The following is a 26,545-nucleotide window of genomic DNA, read 5'->3' on the forward strand; positions in this document are numbered from 1 at the left end:
GTTTATACTAGATTCCATCCGGATCTCGTGACTTTAACGGTTTAGGGTGTCGACTCGTCGTTTCGCGACTAGATCTAGCGGGTTCGGGTCCATACAATAACATACTATCATTACCTTGGTTCATAATCGATTCTTCTTCTTGGTTTCGGTTTAGAGAAATAGATATGAGAGAGATAGCTTAAGTGTGTGTTTTGGGTGGTGTATGGAATGGATGAGAATGAATGAATCAATAGTTAATTATGGTATTAATATCATGGGTCATGGGCTTAAGCCCATGGTCTTTCTCCTTTCCTTATTAACCCAAGTCCATTACTCATATTACTTAGCCCAACACAAGCCCGACTCATAATAACTCATATATTATTTAATTAACCGAAACAAGAAAACGGGAAGTTACAGTTGAAAAACAATATCTTAAAAATATGACACTAAAGTACGCTAGATCGCCTCTCGGCCTCACCGACGACACCCTAGAACTCTACTGACATGTGATGCTCAATTTATTAAAGGTTGGATCACCTCCCGGTCTCACCTTACCTAATAATACTATGGTACCCCATAATCCAAATCACCTCCCGGTTTCTTCGAATACAATATATATTAATATAATGGGGTATTAATAATTAACTTGAACATGACTTGTATCACGATAATCTAAGGGACCTAGGATAACTCACTCTCGTGCAATTATTATCTAAACCCGCAAAAGACAAAGACGACACAACACTAAATTGCATCCTGGCCTCTCTAGTGAAAGAACAATAAAATCTAATAAACTTTTACAAATTATTCATACGGTTATTTCGACCATAAACCGCAAACAAGTTGAAAACACAAAGTAGACAACCTAATCATGCGTCTAACAATCACCAAAAACTATTAAACACAAGTGAAATAATTATTAAAATAATAAACTAGATTCAATTACTCAACAATACCATGAACAAACCAATTAAAAACTTTACCATAATACCAAATCAACCAACGTCAAATTATAGTTCGTCAAACCGTTAATATAACATAGTACTCAACCAAAACCTAGGTAGTGTAAAGTATTTAGCCACTCATAATAAAGTTTGAAACAAAGATTATATATATATATATATATATATATATATTATTAAAGTTCATCATATTATTAAAAAAATAAAGTTGACATGCCTTCTTTTCTTGTTTTCTTCGGATTCTTCACAGCAGGCACACCTCAAAAGTAAATGTTATAATAATAATAATATTCTTTCTTCCTTCTTGCCTTCACGAGCTATGCACAGGAGCCTCACACCAAGAAACAAAATATATTATATTTTTCTCTTGTCTGTGTGTCTTGTCTCCTCTTATGAGACACCAACAATTATAATATATTCTCCATTTGACTTTCGTGATTTTGTTTTTGTATTCTGCTTCCACACCAGCCGCTCTCTCCCTTTTACTCCTATATTCTTTTCCGCCGTTCTGTTTATTAATATCTTGTACTCCCTCAGTCGCATTTTAAATGTCATGGGACCCAAAACACACAAATTAAAAAATGTTTGATCATTTTATTTTATGAGCTGTAAAATGACAATAATGTCCTTTAAGTTATTATGGCTAAAATTCATATTTCTTCCTTGACAATAATGTCCTGTAAGGGCACAATTGGAAATTGAATTTATATGTATAGAAATGACATTTAAATTGGGACAACCAAAAATGAAAAAATGGACATTTAAAATGGGACGGGGGGAGTATTAGGTTTTTTTTTCTTTCTTTGTATTTTCTTGTGGGTCCACCAATCATCAGCTCATTTGAAATATTTCAATGAGCTCTCCTGCACTTTGTAAAGATTTATCACATATTAATAAAAATCATAAGTAATTTGAGCATGGTTAACATGAAATTGTATCCTTTAATAAGCATGTGAACATGAAACTCCACAAAATATGTGGCAATTTATTCCACCAATTATTACTTTGATGTCATTGTGGTCTCAAGTTTTGCATAAATACTTTAATTTAGCTCGTTTAAAAAAATTAACCTTTAAAATCCAATTATTAGACAAATAGAAATATATTCAATAAAAACCGGGCTCAAAATACTTGAAAATGTAGGAAATATTTATATAATAACATGTATGTTTTAGACCATATCAACATATTTACACGAAGTACTTGCCTTTTCATTTTCAAAAACTTTGTCTTTACTTGAATTATCCTTAGTCTTACAACTTGAAGATGAACAACTTGATATGTTTACATCAACACGCCTTTTCAAATTAACACAATTATCAACAAAAGTTTCATCTTAACAGTTTCACAATCACTATCTGGAATAACATCAACAGTTTCATTCAAAATAACGTGACACTTTCACAAATTACATCATCATCCGAGGATGAACACAATGTATTTTGGTTGGAAATAATATTGTTATTATTACATATAGAGTTAATGATTTTAAATTCACATTAGAAACAAAAGGTGAATTTGACATTCTTTTCTTGTCACAACTCATGTCCTTTTCCACCAAACCACTTTCTTCTACATAACCTGGTGAACAAAATGCATCACCGTTTGAATCAACAGGTACATGCATTGGATCAATTGTTTTTTAGACAGAAGGAACAAATATCTTGGTTTTGGTACATGACCAATTCCATATACCATTCATCCACGTGAGAGGTATTGAAACTAAAGTGAGGTAGTGATGTGTAATTGTCATTAAAAGGTGGTGGAATTGTCACATATTTGTATCTCAAACCTGTTTTTTGTTTCACACCCATCTATGCTCCAATGATGTCATTCAACTTATCATACGCCATCTCAAATTTTTCTACAGTAATTGAAAGACCAGGAATCGGATCATAATACGTCTCATATACGTGTAGATATAATATGATACGGATCGAAAACGTTGTGTTTACTATACTATGCTAAATGGCGGAAACACATAGCAAAGGAACTAAACACATGTCAACTCACTATAATTATCACTATATTCATATAAAAATTTGTGACATTCATGACAAAACGAGGTACACTATATTCATTACGTAACAAGTAAACGATAAATCGGTTAATTCGTAGTGCTTAAACGAGTAACCGACCGATACTAATTATGACCCGTATACATACTGAGGGGTCATATACGAGTTATATATATGTTATAGAGGCTAACATATTGATATTTAGGCCTTAGTACGTTTAAAACTCTTTAAACGAAAAAGGTTTCGTTTATTGATACGCTATAAGCTTAAACGCAATCGTTAATATCAAAACAAGCATTGTAGCATCCGTTAAGCCGAAAAAGATTTATAAAACACTTATATGACATGTTCTAAGCGACCCGTGAAAATATTTTCGATTTTTACAGACATATAGTATGTTTTTATAATTTTACACAAAACTAGCCGAAAAACACTCGTTTTCGCGCTGTTTGACGCACCCGATAAGTTTTTCGCGTCAAAAACTGAACCCGAACTAAATTTGGACTGGGCTTTTCGTGTTTGGGCCTTTAAAATCAGATTAATGGGTCAAATTGGGCCCAAGGGGGGCCAACCTTTCTTGCGGCCGCCAAAGTGGAAAAGCTCCCATGTTTACATTTTTTTTTTATATAAATAAGATAGGAGATATTTGGGAGATATTTACAACAAAAAATCTGGATCCTTCCTTCTTCAATACAGAACTTCAAAGAAACCCTAGGTATGATTTCATAAAAGCTCGATTTGGTTCGTTTATACTCGTTTAATAGCATAAAAACATGTCTTGGCTAGTAAAAATCAAAGTTAACGGTGTAAAACTCTCAAAAATCATCCAAAAATATACTGTGATGTTAATAAAAGTTTCAAACCAGGAACATATACTTTTTTGGTCAAAAACGCGGATTAGAACATGAATACAACGTTTTTACGGTTAGAAAGTTCGGTTTGAACCCAAAACCGAAACCCTAATTATCAAGGCTGCTACATGGATGATTTATGCTTGGTTTGATGTTATATGATATTTAGATATACTGAGTTTGCAACCCGAGACCCGGAGAATCGTTTAAACTAGCAAAATTCATCGAAAACCGACAAGGTAAACCCGTAACACTCGTTTAGGGGCTGTTTAGTATTAGGTTGTGACGTGCTTGTTGTTAGCTTGTGAAAACTTTCAGGGACATTAGGGATCATATAAATGGGTCCCTGTTCAAATTTGGTAATTTTTCGATAAACGGAGAATATTTGGTGAATTTATTTCCGTTTATGAGCGTTTATTTGGGAAAAATAGCTAAACATGTTGAAAAATTCTGAAACTTGGTTTTGGAGTTTAATATGGGATGGTAAGATCACTGGTAAAGTTTGGGAATCATTGGAAATGCCTAAGTATGGTTTGTGCAATCATGGTTAAACCAAATTTTAACAGCCGAAAAACGCACAAAAAGGCATTTTGTCAAAAGAGTTAGGTTCTGGAAATTTTGCAGGGGCTATGTAATAACATTGAGGCCATTGGTAAAAATTATTGGATTTTTCGGAGGTCGTTTGATATAAACGGGCCATTTATTACACGATTATAACCTATTAAATGAATTTTTATAAATAAATAATTAATCATAAAATTTCTGGAAATATTTTTATAAAATTCTCCATGTCTTAATGTATTTTTACAAAAATTTACATAATTTATATATAAGTACATATTTAGTTATGATTAATCAAAGATTTAAATTATAATTGTTTTAACGAAACCGGCAGTTTTGTGTTTAACGGACTGACTGGTATGTCAAAATGTCAAAAGTGGTCAAATATCATATTTTTGAATGATATTGATAAAAACGAACTTGTTACGAAAATTCCGGACAAATCGGGTGGATTGGGCGCGTTTTGTATAATCAAACCCGTGTGAAAACGGAAACGAAACCTGCGATCAAACCAGACACCGAAACCTTAAAATTCTTTCATAAATCAAATCATTTTATCAATCAATATATTTACTTAAGTTTATGTGATCTTACCTAATCCCGAAACGTATAAACGATCAACTGAGCTAGGCTCGGAAAACGGTGAAACTGAGCCAAATCCAGTTTTAAACATTTCATAGTATACAACGTCACAATCTAAGACTATGGTCATATTCTGGACCTAACAGCTATACCCAGATTATCTATACAGCCCGACTTAGCTTGAACACTGTACTAGTATTAACGATACAATACCGTTTATAGGAATCAGGCTATAAACGAGGCATCTGACTTATTGATACGTAATTTCTGTGCGAACTACAATAAGGTGAGTTTCACGACCCCCACTTTCTAAACTGTTTACGAACTTTTGGGGTGGAAAGCATGTTTATACACGTTATCGATCTGAAAACGATTCGGGACATAATATATATCTGAACAATTATATATGAAAAGTCCCTACAAACATAATGATTGACGACGTGCTGATGAAAGATGATTATTATCGTTGACTGATATATTAAGTGGAGATAATACGAATTTGCAAAACATAATGAAATTACACGTGACAGCAGGTTTATACAAACATGTTATGTAATGTTAAACATAACTAATTTTGGAGATAACGTGGTCTGTGATGATTATGGGGCTATTGTGGGCGGAAAGGGGGCCACAATAGTAATAAACTAAAGTTGAGTATGGCCTATGAGCCAAGTTCTGCTGCAACTTATAAACTAAAGTTGAGTATGGCTTATGAGCCAAGTTCTGCTGCAACTTATAAACAAAAGTTGAGTATGGCTTATGAGCCAAGTTCTGCTGCAACTTATAAACAAAAGTTGAGTATGGCCTGTGAGCCAAGTTCTGCTGCAACTTATTAAACGAACTAACTTGATTATGACATGAATGTTAAGAACATAATGTGATTATGCGTATTGTGGGTGGACGGGGAGCCACAGTATTTGGTGATACGTGATAAATACTATATGTGTATATGTGTCTATATACATGCTACGTGATTAGCCGTAGGAAATACTATGTGTAGAATATATTAATTAATTGCGTGTATACTATATAATGTTTGAGTTTACGTGGAATCATCGTGGGTGGAAGGGGGGACCACAGTGGTTGATGTTAACACGGAACCGTTATGGGCGGAAGGGGGGCCACAGAGGTTGGTTAAACACGAAAATTGGAAACAGGTAGTAAGAACAAACAATCACGATTTTCCTGAAATTTCGAATTTATATTATAAACTTACCTGTGTGCATATGCACACACAAGGATATGGCTGTATATATTCATACAAACGTAAATGCATATTTTTACGTACGCGCGTACATACAAACTATGACTGTGTGGTACGCAGAACTGATTTCGTTAAACTTATGAAACTCACCAACTATTCGTAGTTGACCTATTTTAACATGCTTTTCAGGTAATCAGATATGAGAAGTCATTTCCTGTGCGTTACGTGTCTGATTGGTGATTGATGTCATGGGCATTTGAGTTAGAAGTAAAGTAGAAGAACCGGTTTGATTGTATCACCTAGTTTGTAAAAGATGTTAGAACGATATAATATATTGTAAATTAGTTAGTAATGTTTCTTTATGAACAATGTATTTGATACCACTTGTATCTGTTGCATTTCCGTTTTACGCTTCCGCAATTCGCTTAACGGGGTGTGACAGAAGTTGGTATCAGAGCCATTGGTTATAAAGGATTAGGTTATCCCTTAGGATACCTATAATATAACCGTAGGCTCGATTATCACTGGGAAAGTTAATAATGAGTAACGATAGATACTGATGGATGCCGGGATGAACTCGAAGGGCAAGTGAGTTATTATGGTCCGGAACGTAATAACAGACTTGCTTGTACGAGGGAATTCGGGGTGAAGTCGCGGAACATCCAACCTCTCCTATATTTTTCCTATTTCAAGTGGTTACTGTAGGAAAGAAATCTCATGCTCACGAAATGATGACGTGCCCCGACTGGAGTGAAACCTAATTACCTCCAACCAGCAAACTACTACTTTTGTTAAGTCCGACATGCCTACGAATACAGAATGACCTGACGAAAGAATATATTTTACAATATTAGTTAACAACATTTAGAAGTCAGGTGAAATATACACGTGCATTCCTACTATAACATACTGATTAAACTCGTAGCGAGCAAATATCTACCTACGGGAGAGACCGAACAAAAACAGCTTCCCAATAATGGGATCATATCGGAACAATTGTCGTACGAGTTGTGAATTATTTATAATTGTTATAACGCGTACTTTGATAGATAAGGATAGTACGGTATTGTCGTGTATAGTTTCTGATACTCCATACAAGCATATGGTGGTGCGCTATGCTAATATGGAGGACGATTTGGGCATTTTTAATACAAACATTGACCCCTATTGGGTTAAAATTTCTTGTCATGAGATGACAACTTTTAATATATATACAAACTTTGGTGTTTGTTAGGCTAATTTTATATACTATCCTTAGTATTCAGACTCGAGAACAAACCCGTGTGATACATACGTGTTAATTGAAATACCTGATTACTTGTTATTGTAATTCCTTTTTGTGATTAATTGTGAGATAACTGGTTTTTATATTAGAATGGCCCTGAAGAAAGTAAACATGTTGTCTGAGGCAGATATAGCCGAGATGATCGCTCGACAACTACAAACAGTACTTCCGACAATAGCAGCACAATTCGCTGCTGGTATCCATACAACTATGAATACAAATCAAGTGCCGAACACTAACGCGGTTGTAAATACTAATCCCTCGACAAATACTAATACAACCACAAATGCTCCCCCGAAAAATACTGATACTATCACAACTAATACTCCCCCGTTGAATACCAATATTACTTTCAATAATGATAATCTCCTACCGAACTTGAACAATAGTTGTAACAATCAAAATCCCCCGCAACACGGATATCAACTTAAGAACTTCATGCTATGTAAACCTATGGAATTTAGTGGTACTGAAGGACCAAATGGACTGGTAAAGTGGATCGAAAAGACTGAATCCATCATTAATATCACTAACTGTCCACCAGCTTGTATTGTCAAATTTGCTACTTCTACATTTGTAGACCACGCGCTAATGTGGTGGAATACTGTTGTGCAAATTCAAGGACAAGAGGCAACCAATCGTATGTCTTGGACAGAACTTAAAAATCTTATGATGACACGCTTTTGTCCGATAAACGAAATTCAGAAATTAGAGCAAGAACTTTGGAATCTGGAAATGAAGGGTGCAGATCACTTGGAGCATACCCATCGCTTTAACGAACTGGCTCGTCTAGTCCCATGGTTAGTTACCCCATAATCTAAACGTACTGAACGCTACATTTGGGGTTTAGCCCCCAAGGTCAGGAGTTTGGTTAATTCAACTGGCCCTGTAACTTTCGAAAATGCCGTGTTACAAGCCGGCATTGTAACTTCTGATTTGATTAGAAGTGGTTCATTAAGAATGCCCGGGGAATCATCTGGAACAAAACGAACCAATTATGGAGCGGGAATACAAGAAAGACAACGGAATAAATGCGCGCGCCTTGCAATACAAAATTACGCTATGATCAGTTCCGATGTGAAGCAAAATAAGTATAACGGGCTTTTGCCTAGATGTGGAAAATGTGGTTATCATCATGTTGGTGAATGTCGGACCAATGTGTGTCACAAATGTGGGAAGGTGGGACACTATGCCCGAAATTGTAGAACCGTCATGAATACTATAAATCCACCAACCCAACTCCAGGACTCACAACTACCCCAGCCGCAACCAACACGACAACAACCAGTCTACCAAAACCAACCCATAATAAACCGTAATGCCTGTTATGAGTGTGGTAGTATGGAGCACATCAAGAAAGACTGCCCTAGATTGAACCCAATTGCGATGGAAAGACAAAGGCAAGGACCGACATCGACGTCCAACTCGACTAGGGGTCTAGTATTGTAAATAAACCGGATAGAACAAATGTAGTAACAGGTACGTTCTTAGTAATGCCTAATATACTTTAGTTTATTGATTATGGACACTGATAGACGTTTCGTTCCTACAAGTTATTACCTTGGAAAATATACTGTCTAGTAAAATAACAATTATGTATACTATAGAAACCACCAAAAGTAAGACTATAAATACTAACCATATTACTCGAAAAACTACCCTCTTAACCTAAATAACTAGCTATTCCCTATCAATGCACTCCCGGTGAAAGTGAGGAGTCATTGTGTAATAGTCAGTATGGACTGGTTAATTGAGTTCAAATGAAGGTTATATATAAAAATAAAACTGTTATACTACCTCTTCTAGATAAAGAAGTGATCCGGTACACGGAACAAAACCTAGTACCTCAATGACGAAACACGGATGAGGAAATCTACACTATCCGTACCGAAACTTGAACTTTAAACTTTTATAGTAAACTGAGTGATGAACAAGGAAAAGCCAGGCCAGATGTGCGGATAAACTGAGTAATAGTATATAGATGCAAGCGAAATATATGAAGGAATCATAGGCACATATGTTGTAAAGTGTGCATTATTATAAGTTAACGGGGAATACAAAAGATCCTCGGAGATGCTACAACAATTCGAGATACCCCATTGGAAGTGGGAAACAAACTACAATGGATCTCTTAACACATATTCCAAAAACATCCTGAGAAAGCAATGCCAGCTAAATGATAGTTTCTTGACTAATCCACTCCGAATACTTTCTTCCGAATGGTAACAACTATCCAACTGAAAAAGCCTTAACAAAATTTTACTCTTGGTGAATTGGGTATGAAATTTTAAATCCCTAATTGAACTAAGTACAATCTATAATCCTCTATAAGACAATCAAATCAAATAAACTATTCAAACATTAGAGGAGAGTAAGACCGGTAATTTCAATCCTCGTACATTAACAATCATCGTAATTTTATGCAAACGCCTATATACTATATTATACGAGCAAGAATGTAACTCGCCATTTTTTTTGGAAATTGAAAAATTGGCGACATCCAAAATACAAAATCTGATTCGATTTCGATAACCATAAATAAAGCTCGTAATATTAATAACAAACTGAAGGCCGCCTAAGGCTAATAAGAGGGCTATACTGAGAAATACGAGAAGTTATCAAATTTTGAAAGTTGTTAGTTGAGTTGAGGAAAACGATGAGTTGATTCTAAAATACATGGAACTGTACAGAATTGCCTCGAACCGTAACGTATTAAGCAAAATTATCTCATTCCCATTGTATATATATATATATCGAACCAAAATGAGTGCCTTACTGACCTGGCGGAATTAGTATTATTTGAAAACTTTTATACAGCTAAACTCTATAAAGAGACTCATGGAAATACTGAGTGGGGAAAAATCAAACAGTTGTGACACAATAAAATCTTATTGAATAAAATCCAGTAGAATCCACAACGGGGAATCAAACGTGTTCGGAAACAGAAAAACGAATCCCAAAACAAATGATTATAAAATTTTCCCCAAAAAGAGCATATTTGACACATTAAATTTCGGGGACGAAATTTCTTAACGGGGGGAGAATGTGACATTCATGACAAAACGAGGTACACTATATTCATTACGTAACAAGTAAACGATAAATCGATTAATTCGTAGTGCTTAAACGAGTAACCGACCGATACTAATTATGACCCGTATACATACTGAGGGGTCATATACGAGTTATATATATGTTATAGAGGCTAACATATTGATATTTAGGCCTTAGTACGTTTAAAACTCTTTAAACGAAAAAGGTTTCGTTTATCGATACGCTATAAGCTTAAACGCAATCGTTAATATCAAAACAAGCATTGTAGCATCCGTTAAGCCGAAAAAGATTTATAAAACACTTATATGACATGTTCTAAGCGACCCGTGAAAATATTTTCGATTTTTACAGACATATAGTATGTTTTTATAATTTTACACAAAACTAGCCGAAAAACACTCGTTTTCGCGCTGTTTGACGCACCCGATAAGTTTTTCGCGTCAAAAACTGAACCCGAACTAAATTTGGACTGGGCTTTTCGTGTTTGGGCCTTTAAAATCAGATTAATGGGTCAAATTGGGCCCAAGGGGGGCCAACCTTTCTTGCGGCCGCCAAAGTGGAAAAGCTCCCATGTTTACATTTTTTTTTATATAAATAAGATAGGAGATATTTGGGAGATATTTACAACAAAAAATCTGGATCCTTCCTTCCTCAATACAGAACTTCAAAGAAACCCTAGGTATGATTTCATAAAAGCTCGATTTTGTTTCGTTTATACTCGTTTAATAGCATAAAAACATTTCTTGGCTAGTAAAAATCAAAGTTAACGGTGTAAAACTCTCAAAAATCATCCAAAAATATACTTTGATGTTAATAAAAGTTTCAAACCAGGAACATATACTTTTTTGGTCAAAAACGCGGATTAGAACATGAATACAACGTTTTTACGGTTAGAAAGTTCGGTTTGAACCCAAAACCGAAACCCTAATTATCAAGGCTGCTACATGGATGATTTATGCTTGGTTTGATGTTATATGATATGTAGATATACTGAGTTTGCAACCCGAGACCCGGAGAATCGTTTAAACTAGCAAAATTCATCGAAAACTGACAAGGTAAACCCGTAACACTCGTTTAGGGGCTGTTTAGTATTAGGTTGTGACGTGCTTGTTGTTAGCTTGTGAAAACTTGCAGGGACATTAGGGATCATATAAATGGGTCCCTGTTCAAATTTGGTAATTTTTCGATAAACGGAGAATATTTGGTGAATTTATTTCCGTTTATGAGCGTTTATTTGGGAAAAATAGCTAAACATGTTGAAAAATTCTGAAACTTGGTTTTGGAGTTTAATATGGGATGGTAAGATCATTGGTAAAGTTTGGGAATCATTGGAAATGCCTAAGTATGGTTTGTGCAATCATGGTTAAACCAAATTTTAACAGCCGAAAAATGCACAAAAAGGCATTTTGTCAAAAGAGTTAGGTTCTGGAAATTTTGCAGGGGCTATGTAATAACATTGAGGCCATTGGTAAAAATTATTGGATTTTTCGGAGGTCGTTTGATATAAACGGGCCATTTATTACACGATTATAACCTATTAAATGAATTTTTATAAATAAATAATTAATCATAAAATTTCTGGAAATATTTTTATAAAATTCTCCATGTCTTAATGTATTTTTACAAAAATTTACATAATTTATATATAAGTACATATTTAGTTATGATTAATCAAAGATTTAAATTATAATTGTTTTAACGAAACCGGCAGTTTTGTGTTTAACGGACTGACTGGTATGTCAAAATGTCAAAAGTGGTCAAATATCATATTTTTGAATGATATTGATAAAAACGAACTTGTTACGAAAATTCCGGACAAATCGGGTGGATTGGGCGCGTTTTGTATAATCAAACCCGTGTGAAAACGGAAACGAAACCTGCGATCAAACCAGACACCGACACCTTAAAATTCTTTCATAAATCAAATCATTTTATCAATCAATATATTTACTTAAGTTTATGTGATCTTACCTAATCCCGAAACGTATAAACGATCAACTGAGCTAGGCTCGGAAAACGGTGAAACTGAGCCAAATCCAGTTTTAAACATTTCATAGTATACAACGTCACAATCTAAGACTATGGTCATATTCTGGACCTAACAGCTATACCCAGATTATCTATACAGCCCGACTTAGCTTGAACACTGTACTAGTATTAACGATACAATACCGTTTATAGGAATCAGGCTATAAACGAGGCATCTGACTTATTGATACGTAATTTCTGTGCGAACTACAATAAGGTGAGTTTCACGACCCCCACTTTCTAAACTGTTTTACGAACTTTTGGGGTGGAAAGCATGTTTATACACGTTATCGATCTGAAAACGATTCGGGACATAATATATATCTGAACAATTATATATGAAAAGTCCCTACAAACATAATGATTGACTACGTGCTGATGAAAGATGATTATTATCGTTGACTGATATATTAAGTGGAGATAATACGAATTTGCAAAACATAATGAAATTACACGTGACAGCAGGTTTATACAAACATGTTATGTAATGTTAAACATAACTAATTTTGGAGATAACGTGGTCTGTGATGATTATGGGGCTATTGTGGGCGGAAAGGGGGCCACAATAGTAATAAACTAAAGTTGAGTATGGCCTATGAGCCAAGTTCTGCTGCAACTTATAAACTAAAGTTGAGTATGGCTTATGAGCCAAGTTCTGCTGCAACTTATAAACAAAAGTTGAGTATGGCTTATGAGCCAAGTTCTGCTGCAACTTATAAACAAAAGTTGAGTATGGCCTGTGAGCCAAGTTCTGCTGCAACTTATTAAACGAACTAACTTGATTATGACATGAATGTTAAGAACATAATGTGATTATGCGTATTGTGGGTGGACGGGGAGCCACAGTATTTGGTGATACGTGATAAATACTATATGTGTATATGTGTCTATATACATGCTACGTGATTAGCCGTAGGAAATACTATGTGTATAATATATTAATTAATTGCGTGTATACTATATAATGTTTGAGTTTACGTGGAATCATCGTGGGTGGAAGGGGGGACCACGGTGGTTGATGTTAACACGGAACCGTTATGGGCGGAAGGGGGGCCACAGAGGTTGGTTAAACACGAAAATTGGAAACAGGTAGTAAGAACAAACAATCACGATTTTCCTGAAATTTCGAATTTATATTATAAACTTACATGTGTGCATATGCACACACAAGGATATGGCTGTATATATTCATACAAACGTAAATGCATATTTTTACGTACGCGCGTACATACAAACTATGACTGTGTGGTACGCAGAACTGATTTCGTTAAACTTATGAAACTCACCAACTATTCGTAGTTGACCTATTTTAACATGCTTTTCAGGTAATCAGATATGAGAAGTCATTTCCTGTGCGTTACGTGTCTGATTGGTGATTGATGTCATGGACATTTGAGTTAGAAGTAAAGTAGAAGAACCGGTTTGATTGTATCACCTAGTTTGTAAAAGATGTTAGAACGATATAATATATTGTAAATTAGTTAGTAATGTTTCTTTATGAACAATGTATTTGATACCAGTTGTATCTGTTGCATTTCCGTTTTACGATTCCGCAATTCGCTTAACGGGGTGTGACACAATTTCAGTGCAAGTGATAAGCAATTATGCCAATGATTACAAAGTATTACTAAAATATGACATGTTTAAGCTATTTATACAACCACATATGGCCCATATAAGTTTGTGCAGCGTATAAGACTTATACGATATATAATTCTTATACGTTGGTTTACCAACTTATTCACTCCTTAACATATAGATCTAACAATTTCAGCTTGTTTATAACTACAAGACCTATCATTAGACATTTTGCACTAACAAACTCCCCCTTGGATAATGTTAGGTCCTTGTACCTTCAATCAATACCAATATATATACATATATATGTGTGTGTGTGTGTGTGTGTGTGTTTGTCAAGTTACAACGAGAAGTGCGAGAAATCAATTTAGACCACCCATTTAAATTTTAATCATACATCATTAAAATATGTGAAAAGGGTATTAAAATAATATAAATATATTCCCCCTCCAATTAATATATATATATATATATATATATATATATATATTTAACTAGGTTATAACCCGTGTAATACACGGGTTTGTAATAAAATAAAAGCAAAAAAGAATAGTATAAATAATTACAAAATGTGAAACATTGAAAAAAATACTATTCATAAGTCGCTTAACTTCTTTATTTTTTCTTCTTATTTGTTGCAATTGAAATTTTGGAGTCATTTTAACCATTGATTTAATCATTCTAACTTATGCAAAGACTTTTAACATCAAAATTTGGAAAGAGATCTTCTTGTTTTTCTTATTTTTTGTTGCAATTGAAATTTTGAATGCATTTTAACTTTTAATTTAACCATTCTACATTGAGGCAAAAACTCTTTTATCATTCAAATTTGAAAAGTTCTTTGTTAAGAATTTGTCTAATTCTAAATTTTGACTTTTAACCAATCAACCTTGTGTCTTAATAAACTTCAACATAAGTATTGACTTTATAAAACTAAACATCAATATTTTGTAGTAGTTAACAAACGCTTTAACAAAACTTTTTTTAATCTGAAAACACCAACAAAAATCATGTAAAAAAGACCCAGTTTTACAAAATCATATAATAAAAAATGGAAATCAATAAAAGATCATATTTAAAAATGTCATATATTTAAGTTAATTGCCAAAATGTAAACATTCTAAAAAGTTGTCTAAATGTTCATTGCCAATTGAAATAGTTAGATAAAAAAATAATGTTAATTGCCAATTGAAATAGTTAGAAAAAAAAATATTTAACAACTATAAAACAATTGTTGTATTGATCAAAATTGCATAAAAATCCTAAATGGTACCCTTTGTTAATGAAAGACATGATTATCAGCTCATATTTAGCATTCAAACATCCAAAAATCTAAAGAAAACATGAACAAAGAATTATGAAAAGAGAAGCAAGCATAGTACCACTTGACACCTCAATATAGTTAAGCAAAATAAAGGTCATAGCCCATATCACCACTCATGATGCAACCAAAATTAATAAGATACAACCAAAATACAGTATGCACAGGCCAAATTATAACTCATTGTCTATCATAAAAATGACAGAGTATATATAAGTTTTTTACATATTCTGTTGCCCTTGTAACAATCCAAGAAGCATGTCCGCACACAATAAACAACAAAAATTAATGACAACGGAAAATATAATATGTATGCGAGAAAGCTTAAATCTTTAATTTATGTAGCTATAAATTCATATTCAAATATAATGGAAAGGATTTTAAAAATGGGAACCGAATTTTAAATCCTTAATTGTTGTAACTATGTTATGGTAAATAAATATTAGATTGACTATATTTTGAAATACCGGTAATATGGGTATAATCAATACACATGACATTAGTTACGTATGAATATATAAGACACCATAAATCTCGATATGTTACATAAATCGGAGAATTATGTACGTTAGGTTATGTTTACTGCTAAGTAATTATAAAACCATGGGATATAATAAAAAAATATTACTTATCATTTTTAAGTTCCCAAAACAATCTTTCGTTTTGTAAACAATACTTACCCCAAATGCCCATTTAGGTTTTTCTGATAATGCTTGTTAAAGGGAATGAATGTTTATGTTATAAGTGTGATTTTTTAAAATAATTACAAAAATAAAGTTAGAAAATGCCATGTGGCGATTTGAAGAATTTTGGTGAAAACTAAATGGAGGATTTTGTAAAAAGTCCACTCTTTTATTATATAGGTAAATTCACACAAATTACATTTCCAAGTGATATAATTAATTAAATCACAATAACTAAATTTTTTTTTAAATAAATAATAAATCTATAAAACAATAAATTTATCTTTATATTATTTTCCCTAACTCTTGAGTTAACCATACACAACTATAATTTCTTCCTACAGATCTTTAATTTTCTCCTACATATCTTTAATTTTTAATACACCTCTTTATTTCATTTCCTACACATTTTCGATTTTCCGTACGCATGTTTTTCGTCCTACACATCTTCAAATGTGTCCTACGCATATTCAATTTTTTCCTACATATCTTTAGTTTTCCCATATACATCTTAATTGTTTTACACATATTTCATTTTCTGATGTACAACATATTCTTTCCAACACTCTACAATTTCCGTACACTTTTTTTTCGTCCTACACGTCTTCAATTTTTACCTATGCATATAATTTCTTCCTACACATCTTCAAAATTTTCCTACATATCTTTAATTTTTCATACACATCTTAATTTGTTTTCCTACACATTTTCAATTTTTTCGTACGCATGTTTTTCATCATACACATCTTCAAATGTTTCTTACGAATATTCAATTTCTTCCTACACATCTTTATTTTTTACATACACGTCTTAATTTTTTCCTACACGTTTTATTTTCTCATGCACACCATATTTTTTTTCCTACACGTCTACACTTTTTTTTGTCCTACATATTTCAATTTTTTTCTTACGCATATTATTTTCCACATCTTTAATTTTCCGATACACGCTTTAACTTTTTTTTCCTACACATCTTATATTTTTCATACACATTTTCAATTTCTTCGTACACCAAGAAAAACTATAAATTAAAAAACTTTTTTTTGCGAAAAAAACTTGTTATCTTTCTATTTAAAAGAGCAATCGATGATAAAGATGTCATACTTTAGCTTAAATACCATAGATTTAAAAACTTTTTTATCTAAAAAGATGGTCAAATGTAACTCTTACAACATAATTACAATAAATAATAATTTGTAACACATAAATCTACCTAAACTACCATTTTTATTTATTTAAATAACTCTCAAAATATCATTAGTTACAGTAAATGTTATTATTGTTTCAACCATTGATTAATAAATATAATGGTCCAGATTAATTCTCACACTTCTCACACTAAAAATACTTATGAAATGAATCTAATTATATATATATATATATATATATATATTTGTGTGTGTGTAATATATAACTATCTATATAATTGTCTACCATGAAATCCTACATGTCGCTCCCAGGTCATCCCCACATTCTCTATAGCCACCAGATTGCTTGATTTTTTTAAATGGAGCATTCTCATGCATTTGACCCGAAATCACGGGTATGGGTCTTACCAAACCCAAATAGTATTTAAATGGGTTATAACATCTCATTTATCTGTGAAATCTTTCATAATCAAAAAATATAATTTTCGCGGGTTATGGGTCTCACCAAACCCGGATAACCCTTAAACGGGTTATAACATCTCATTTATTTGTGAAATAACCCCTTAATCATCAAAGAATAATTTCACGGGTTATGGGTCTTACCAAACCCTAATAGCTCTCAAATGGGTTATAAGATCTTATTTATTGGTAAATACTTTCATCCTCAAACCCTAATTTAATTTATCTTCTTTACATGTTCTTCATTGTTGGTCTATCATCTCCATCGCATGTTAACTTTCGATACTACATGTCATCATCAAATACACCAACGTCCCTTTTTTCATTAGACAAATATTTGTGTTCATGTTTATTAATTTAAAAAAATCAATATGTTCGTGTTCGTGTATTTTTTGTTCATTAAAAAACTAAAAATCCTACACATCTCAATTGAAAATAGCTAAACGCAATAAAATATAATAGCAAACTAATATATATGTATTAAATTAAAACAAACTACGTTAAAAAAATAAAATAAATCATCATAAAATAGCAAAACAATTAAAAACAAAAACTTAAATAAACCCCCGTAACACGTGATGATCAAACTAGTAATATAATAATGTGCTTAGAGCATTCCCATTCAATTCACAATCTCTAAATTCAAAATTACACTAAAAAACCTCTATATTTTCTCTCTATTTTTCAATTAAATAATATTTTTATATCTTTATCATTACTTCTCTCTCTCTCTCACACACACACAGACATACACACACACACAATCACTTTCAACAAATATTAAAAAATTATATGGGATGAACATAAGTTTCTCAAATATACAGAAATATCAATGTATTCTATCTCTCATTTACTCATGACACCTTAAACTAGAGGTGCACACAGAACCCGATTAACCGACTTGTACTCGAATATGTAACCGGTTATTAACTGGTCCAGTTATAATCGGATACTACCTGATCCTAACAGCCGGTTAGTAATCGGTTTATATTATTGATTTATAAAACCGGTTAACCGATTTTTTTATTATTTTATTAAAAACCGGGTTTTCTCCGGTTATGTACCGGTTAACCGGTTCGGCCTAACCGATCAAAACCGGTTACTTCCCGACCTGAAAAAACTAGTCTAAAGGGTTAATTCCCGGCAAAAAAAAAACATGTTAACATATTAACCGGTTAATGATTAACCAATTTGTGCACCTCTACTCTAAACCACTATCTAAATTATAAAACCCTCACTCTATCAAATTTGTGATTTGAATGTGAATGCGCTTATGCCCATACACTAATGAGAGCCTGTTAACGCTAATATGAAAGGCCCAATATGACTTTCAGAAGGCCGTGTGCTCCCACAACACAATATATATTTTTTGAGCAAACTAGGGTTTATTGTAACTTCGGCTGCCGTAGGGTAGGATTCTTCAAAAATGGTATTTGCTCTTAACCCTTCTCGTAATTCATTGCACTGTTCTTCATTTAAACTAGATTCACTCTAATTTAATCTTTTTATGCAATTTTATTGTATTCATGATTGAGTTGCTTGAAATCTGTAAATCTGCTGAAAGTCAACAAATTTACTCTTGAATTTTGGTTAGTTTTATTTAGGGATTACATGGGTTTTGAGCTGTAGATCTTGCACAGAGTGTTTTAAGTCAATGATTGCTCGTCTGTATGTTTATTTTTTTTATATGTTTTGTTGTGTGATCTTCACTCATGAGTTATGACACTTGAATATAACATGTATGATTCGGAGTATGAATAAGTATCTTAGTATCTATGCAGTTATACATTGGGGTGTAAATGAGCCAAGCCGAAGCTCTACTAGGATTGATCTTGGCTTCTTTCGAGCTGTTTTTCTGAAGCTTGAGTTTGGCTTGTCTTGATTTTAAACAAGCCTTTTTCTCGGCTCGAGTGTGGTTGTGCATTGTGAAATTAGTACATTAACACTTCAAATAATACACAAGGAGCGACAGGCCTAAACGAGCTTTCGAAACAAAGCTCAAGCTCGGGCTGATACCAAAATGAGCTGTTTTTTTGGGGCCTAGCTCAAGCTCGAAAAAGCTCTCAAACTGTTTGTCTCATTTGCACCTTTAGTTATACAGTGGACCGTTTATTGTAATTTTGAAATCATTTAATAAAACAATGTGCGTGCCCTTTTGATTTTGCATTTGCAGCTTCATTCATTGTTTATAGTGGAGTTTGCATAAGTTACTTCTGATTTTCAACTCAATGTAATTCAAAGTTTTACTCTTGATCAAATGTATACAATCTCTCGAAATAAAGAAAACATGGGGGGCTGCAGTGATAGTTACAATCTTTAATCTATGCACTAAGAAGTATATGCCAATTGTTACATATTGTATGCCAATTGTTAGTTTATCTTATGCTACATGATAATTAGTTTTGATTCTAATCTTTCAGTTTCTTTTTATTCAATATCACAGCCGAAGCAAATTCACGAGATTAAGGACTTTCTTCTTACTGCAAGAAGAAAGGATGCACGATCCGTGAAGATCAAAAGGAGCAAGGATGTTGTCAAATTCAAGGTCCGCTGCTCAAAGTACCTCTACACCCTATGTGTCTTTGACAAAGAGAAAGCCGATAAGTTGAAACAATCTCTTCCTCCAGGTTTGTATGCTTTTTCTGTTTCTTTTGTTAAATTTTAAAAGTCAAAGCAGATTTGATATTATTTGTGGTTACAACTATATTTGAAATTGATTTGATGCTTAGTATTTTCCAAATATTGTTTTGCTGCAGGTTTGAGTGTGCAAGACCTTTAAGTTGTATCTTTCAGAGGTTGCACGACCTTTTAAGTTATCATTGTGTCTTTTTGTGGTTACTTGATATGGTTGTTTTGTTTGGTATAAGGGACTTGGTAGTGTTTAATTTTGATTTTACTTGGTTGATGTTACTTTTGATTTATGACTCTCCTTTGTTAGTCAACTTAACTCTAAACCATTGGAACACTATTACTTACATATTTTGAACTTGTTCAAGACTAAATAATATCTACTTAAATATGTTTTAGGGGAAAACATTAAAGAATAGTAATCAAGTTTCAAGTATGTTCTAATCAAGTCACTTATATTTTGTTTTGTCTCAATGAGATCACTCAACTTTCAATTTGTCTCAATTAGGTCACTTAAATTTTAATTTGTGTTCTAAAACGAGTAGAACAACTACTATATTATCGTAAGTGATATATTTATTGATAAAAAATGAAAAATGTTAGTTTTAATGACGTTTTAATTATTTATTCGCATATAATATGAAGGTAAAAAAGATAATGTTAGAACATTAATTGAAAGTTGAGTGATCTAATTGAGCTAAAATTGAAAATTGAGTGACATAATTGAGATACATCGAAAGTTGAGTGTTCTAATTGAGGCAAAATTCAAAATTGAGTGAACTAATTGAGACAAACTAAAATATGAGTAACTTAATTGAAACAAACTTAAAACTTAATTACTATTCTAGTGTCTCATATTTTATTTGATAGTTTTCTTTAGTAGTAAGTGACGTTGAAAAGTTTGTTCTATTTAGTAGTTTAAAGTGTAATCTAATTGGTTCAAGTTGTGTAATTCAAGCAATTAAAATAATCAAACCAATCTATTCAAACAATTGACCTCGTTAGAGGTGATTAGTGCTTGGTATCTTTAAGATTTTTGGTTTGAAACTTGACTCAAAATTCGTTCATTTTTTTGAAGTGCAGGTTTCCTTTTTTGTGGTGTTACTGAGTTAGTCATAACTCAACTAAAATGTCAAAATTATTATAAACGGTTTATATCTCTTCTTAGAGAGGCTTACTTAGATCTTGGAGTAGTGTCAAACGATGTTAGAAAGAAAAATACAAGCTAAATATTGTAAGAGTTACAATTTGTTCAAAAGATTTAAAAAATCTTAATAGTGATCAAGTTTTAATAAAATTTTGGTTTTCAATAATAATGTGTTAGCTGCTGCCCACCATTATTCTGCATCTAAACTAAAAATTTATATAGCCTTCTAGTTTAGTTTATATAGAATATAGACTAACATAAGCCAACAAATTGTCGGGTGGTAGGTTTTAGCGATAATATTTTATTATTTGAATTTACATCTTATGTATTTTCTATTCCTTTAATAATTAAACTTGCAGGTCTACAACCGATTTGATCATCAAAGTGTCAAAACACAAAATGATTAAAATATACATGTCAAATTGTGGTTATTCTTAAAAGAATAAAATTAAAGGTGCCATGTCTTATTGGATGAATGGACACTCACATTCAACTACAAACGTAAAATTCTGGACAAGGCACATTAAACGTAGAGCATCTTATAAGTATAAAGTGTATTTTTATAAATACTATAATATCTTATTAATTTAATAATTCATATACCATGATCGTTATTCTATAATTAAGTACACGAATTATTGGAGAGGGACAGGGCATGTATTTCTAAAAAGCAGAACATGTGGAGCATGATATTCTTCAATGAGCGTATATATTATATGCGAATCAATCTTAATACTTTTTTGTTATTTTCCGTATCTTAAATCCTCTTTGATTATTCACTTATTAGTTTATTGCTTTGCTGATGACTTTTTTCTTTTCTTGTTTTTTATTTTTGGTTATTTTATTTGAATAGCAAAGCCGATCTTATTGAAAACGAAACTTTGGGTCTTAAGGGCTGAAGAATTACCATACACAACTCACTGAAACCTGGTCATAAATTCCACAACCTTCAGGGCTAGGAAGCTAAAGATATCAAAGCAAAGGGGAGAACCATGGTCATAAGTTCCACGTGTTCAATCTCTGAATAAGCTTGCTCGTGTTTAGTCACTTTGTCTGATTCTTCCTTCAAAGCAGCTTGACCCAACACAAATTTCTTGCCCTCAAGCCCAACAAGAAATGACAATCCTGAAATATTCGAAACCTAAACCATAAAATACATAAAATACTTTACAAATATATCTAAAATGTGGTCAAAGACGTGTAGTTTGGTTATTTTCTCTTTCAAAATGCATCTACTATGTTTCCAAAACGGTAGCACCTTCAATATAAAATCATTAACCACTAGCAACTATAATTATTTGGTTTATTGAATTTTAATAATCCATACTAAATAATATGAGCGGTAAAAATCCCTATTCATTTTATCGTCACTGACGATTCCAAATTAAAAAAGTTGGCTCCCGATGCCCCCCCTAAAAGGACAAACACTGTTATATTTGTTTTCCGAATTTCAAACTAATGTTTTAGGACCTCTAATTGAAAGGAAGATACGAATTGATTGATGTAAACTTATCTCGAAAACGATGATTTAAACGGCTTGATATTTGTTAAATGTAAGTTCAAACACTTGAATTGAAGCATTGTTTTATCGTTTTGGAGCACCGTTTCGAACTAAGTTTCATATAAATCAACTCGTATCCTCCTTCCTATAAAAAAACCTAAAACATTATTTTGAAATTCGGAGAAAAGTATAACGTCATTGTCCTTTTTAACGGGGGACTGTTGAGGGCCAACTTTTTCTAAATTTGAGACCACATTGGCGATAAAATAAATAATGATTATTATCTGTCAATATCATTCAATAAAGATTATTAAAATCCAATAACCCTAATTATATCTAACCTGATTGCACAAATTACTCTAAATTCAATCTTAGTCTAACATTTTGTGATAGTGTCAGAATTCAAATTTGAAAGGAGCCAATTTTCAGTTCTTAGATCATCAGTAGTTATAATTCTCCATCCCAGGCGCCAATCTTAGTCTAACATTATGCGTCACGTGGCGCCCAATCAGAGTTATGGTTTTTACAAAAACAGGGTGTAGTCATAACTCTCCACCCCCAGGCGTTATGCGTCACGTGGCGCCCAGTCACTATTAATTTTATTTGTTTTTTTAAATAATAATTCATTTAAATAATTAAAAATAAATTAAAAAACAATATTTAAATTAAAAAAATGCAATAAACTTACAAATAAAAACTAAATTAAAATAAAAAAATACATTAAATTAAAAAAATGCATAAATAATACTAATAACACTACATGTTGTATTTTTCTAAAATTTTCGCTTGTCGAGCGGCTTTTAGAGATTGGACTCTCGGGTCGTCTTCAGATAGCTCGCTTGATAAAATCTCGATGTCTTTGTCCATTTCATTCCTTCTAAGTAGTTCAACAACGTTCAAATTTACTTTAAGACGTTGGGTTCCAAGTTCGTGTAAATCTTGGAGTCGAGTGTTCATTTCTTTGAATTGACTTTCCATTTCGGCATGCGAACCCGTTGCCGATGACGAAGCGACCCCTTTCCCCATTCCCTTGTCCTTGCTTCTTCTACCCCCGGCCGAGGCATCTCGGTAGTATTCACGGCTTCATTATCGCTTAGGTTGAAGTTTCAAGCATCGGGACGGGACGTGTCTAGATCAACCGAAGACGATGTTTTAGATTTTTTTTACGCGGACCACCTTTGGCGTTGGCATCCAAAACCTGGCTCCATTTTGGGTGAAACCTCAAGTACTCTTTCCAAATGCCAAAGTAATTGAAGGTCCCCGAGACCTTATGTTGATACTCCGTCAACACGTTTTCCATGACATCCGCGTCCGAGACACCACTACTCCTCGTTCGATTTATCCGAGAGAAAACCGTATGGAAACCCATGCATTTGGTGTTTATGTCGCCCCATTTCGACAGTAACGAATCTTTTTCTCGACGCGAGTCCCCGCCAAGTTCGTGGAACAACTCTTTAATTTTGTGCCAAAATATCCCCGTTTTTTGATAGTTCGCTCAAAAAATAAGAACATTACAAGTTCAATGTTTGTTCTAAGAAATTTTAAAAAATATATATGGATTTTAAAAACATGCCGCACTTGGCATCTTCCGATATCGTGAACCAAGCACGAGCACATAGTACGCGCTCATCGTTACTCCACGGTATCACCGTCTTTTTAACCCGAGGTTCGCCGGCGGGCTTCTTTGCGTGTTTTCTCGGACGTCCGCGTTGGCTCGAACAGCCTATGGTCTCCGGGACGGCTTGTGTCTCCGGCACGAACTCGTCGTCGAGTTGGGTCTCCGGGATGGGTTGGGAACCCGAACCGGAAAAAATGTTTGTGGTTGGGTTTTGGAAATCGGGCACCGCATTTGGCATAGAGTTTTGTAGAAATGCAATGTACGCGGCCATTTGCGCGTCGAACGGATGCGGGGGTTGAGGGACGGGTACGGTTGGCATCGGGATGGTAGATGGGTTCGGTTGTGGATTTTGGTTGCCTTGACGGGCAAATTGACCGAAAACAAGAACATTTTGGTTGTTATTCGGAAACATTTTGGTAGTATTGTAGTAGAAATATTTGTGTAAAAATATATTTGGTATAAAAGTGGGAGAAAGGAATGTGTTAAAAAAAATGAGGTTTGGTTTGTTTTTATAGTATAGATTTAGTTAATGGCCATTTTCGTCCATGTGGTTTGCTACTTTCGCCACTTCAGTCCAAAATTTTTAATTTTGTCAATTTAGTCCTCATGGTTTTAAATATTAGCCAATTACGTCCCATCCGTCTAACGGCATCCAGCTATGCCGTTAGTTTAAGGGTATTTTTGTCTTTCTCCTTTTAATTTTGAGTTAATGGTCATTTTAGTCTCTGTGGTTTGATATCTTTGCCAATTCAGTCAAAAGTTTGAAAATTTGTCAATTTAATGTTCAGTTTAATTCAGTTTTTTTTTTATTTTTTATGTTTTTTGTTTATAACCCTAAAGAGCATAATTCAAGCCAAAAACCATCGAGCAACCTCAAATACTGGTATGCATTTACTCTGTTGACAACAGTAATCATACCCCCCCCCTTATGTTTAGTGTCTAGACATTTCCTAAAATCTTCTCCATTGTGGAATTCAATGGTAAAGTGGTTAAGGTAATTCCCTGAAACCGAATTATACAAAAAAAACTAAAAATTGTTTTGTTGATTAATGTATAATAGTTGATTACGACCCAGATTTTCGTTATAATGTGTTAATCTCTAAACCCTAAATTTTATGTATTCATCAAAGAAACTATTTTTAGTTTTTTCGGTACAATTCAGTTTCACGGAATTGCTTTGACCACTTTACCATTGAATTCCACCATGGGAGAGAGTTTAGGAACCGTCTAGAAACTAAATGCGAGAGGAGGGGGTATGATTACTGTTGTCGACAGAGTAAATGCAGACTTGTTTTGGGCTTGAATAATGCTCTCTAGGGTTATAGAAAAAAAACTGATTTTAATTGACAAAATTTCAAACTTTGGACTGAATTGGCAAAAGTATCAAACCACAGGGACGAAATGACCAATAACTCAAAATAAAAGGGAGAAAGACAAAAATACCCTTAAACTAACGGCATATCTGGATGCCGTTAGACGGATATGACGTAATTGGCTAATATTTAAAACTATGAGGACTAAATTGACAAAAATATAAATTTTGGACTGAAGTGGCGAAAGTAGCAAACCACAGGAATGAAAATGGCCATTAACTCTTTTCTTTTAAATACCAACGGTAACATGCCCAACGGTAATTTTTTTTGATTTTTGTGCCTTTTCAAGCGTTTTACTTAAAACGCTTTAAAAAAAACCTCAAAACGCCCGGGGGGGGGGGGGGGAGGTGTGCCCCGGCGTTATACTTCAAAACGTGTCGATAACGTTCCGACTACGGTTGGTCTTATATCATACATGGTTCCCCCCCCCTCCTCCCAACAAACTTTCGCCACAAGGCCCACAACACAATGTTTTGTTGTATGCTAGTTTGTTGCTAGCCTAGGACGGACGAACACCCACAAACCTTACGTTATGAATGCCATCACTCTTTCCACCCATCAA

General features: G+C 33.4%; 1 protein-coding gene across 1 annotated transcript; it reads left to right on the forward strand.

The window, feature by feature from the left end:
• Window positions 1-19,132: 19,132 nt before the first annotated feature.
• On the forward strand, window positions 19,133-20,629 carry LOC143624018 (large ribosomal subunit protein eL38z/eL38y). The gene is made up of 3 exons (XM_077094779.1): window positions 19,133-19,145; window positions 20,160-20,343; window positions 20,473-20,629. Exons 1-3 carry the CDS (start codon window positions 19,143-19,145, stop codon window positions 20,493-20,495), a joined length of 210 nt encoding a protein of 69 aa, XP_076950894.1. The 5' UTR covers window positions 19,133-19,142; the 3' UTR covers window positions 20,496-20,629.
• Window positions 20,630-26,545: the final 5,916 nt, after the last annotated feature.

Source organism: Bidens hawaiensis, unplaced genomic scaffold (assembly GCF_021521415.1).
Source record: "Bidens hawaiensis isolate Kalapana, Puna unplaced genomic scaffold, B.hawaiensis_p1.1 tig00000369_1, whole genome shotgun sequence".
NCBI classification, from domain to species: domain Eukaryota; kingdom Viridiplantae; phylum Streptophyta; class Magnoliopsida; order Asterales; family Asteraceae; genus Bidens; species Bidens hawaiensis.

Coding starts and splice junctions, on each gene's coding strand:
- LOC143624018 (XM_077094779.1), top strand. Junction 20,344..20,472: donor GAAACAATCTCTTCCTCCAG/GTTTGTATGCTT, acceptor GTTTTGCTGCAG/GTTTGAGTGTGCAAGACCTT.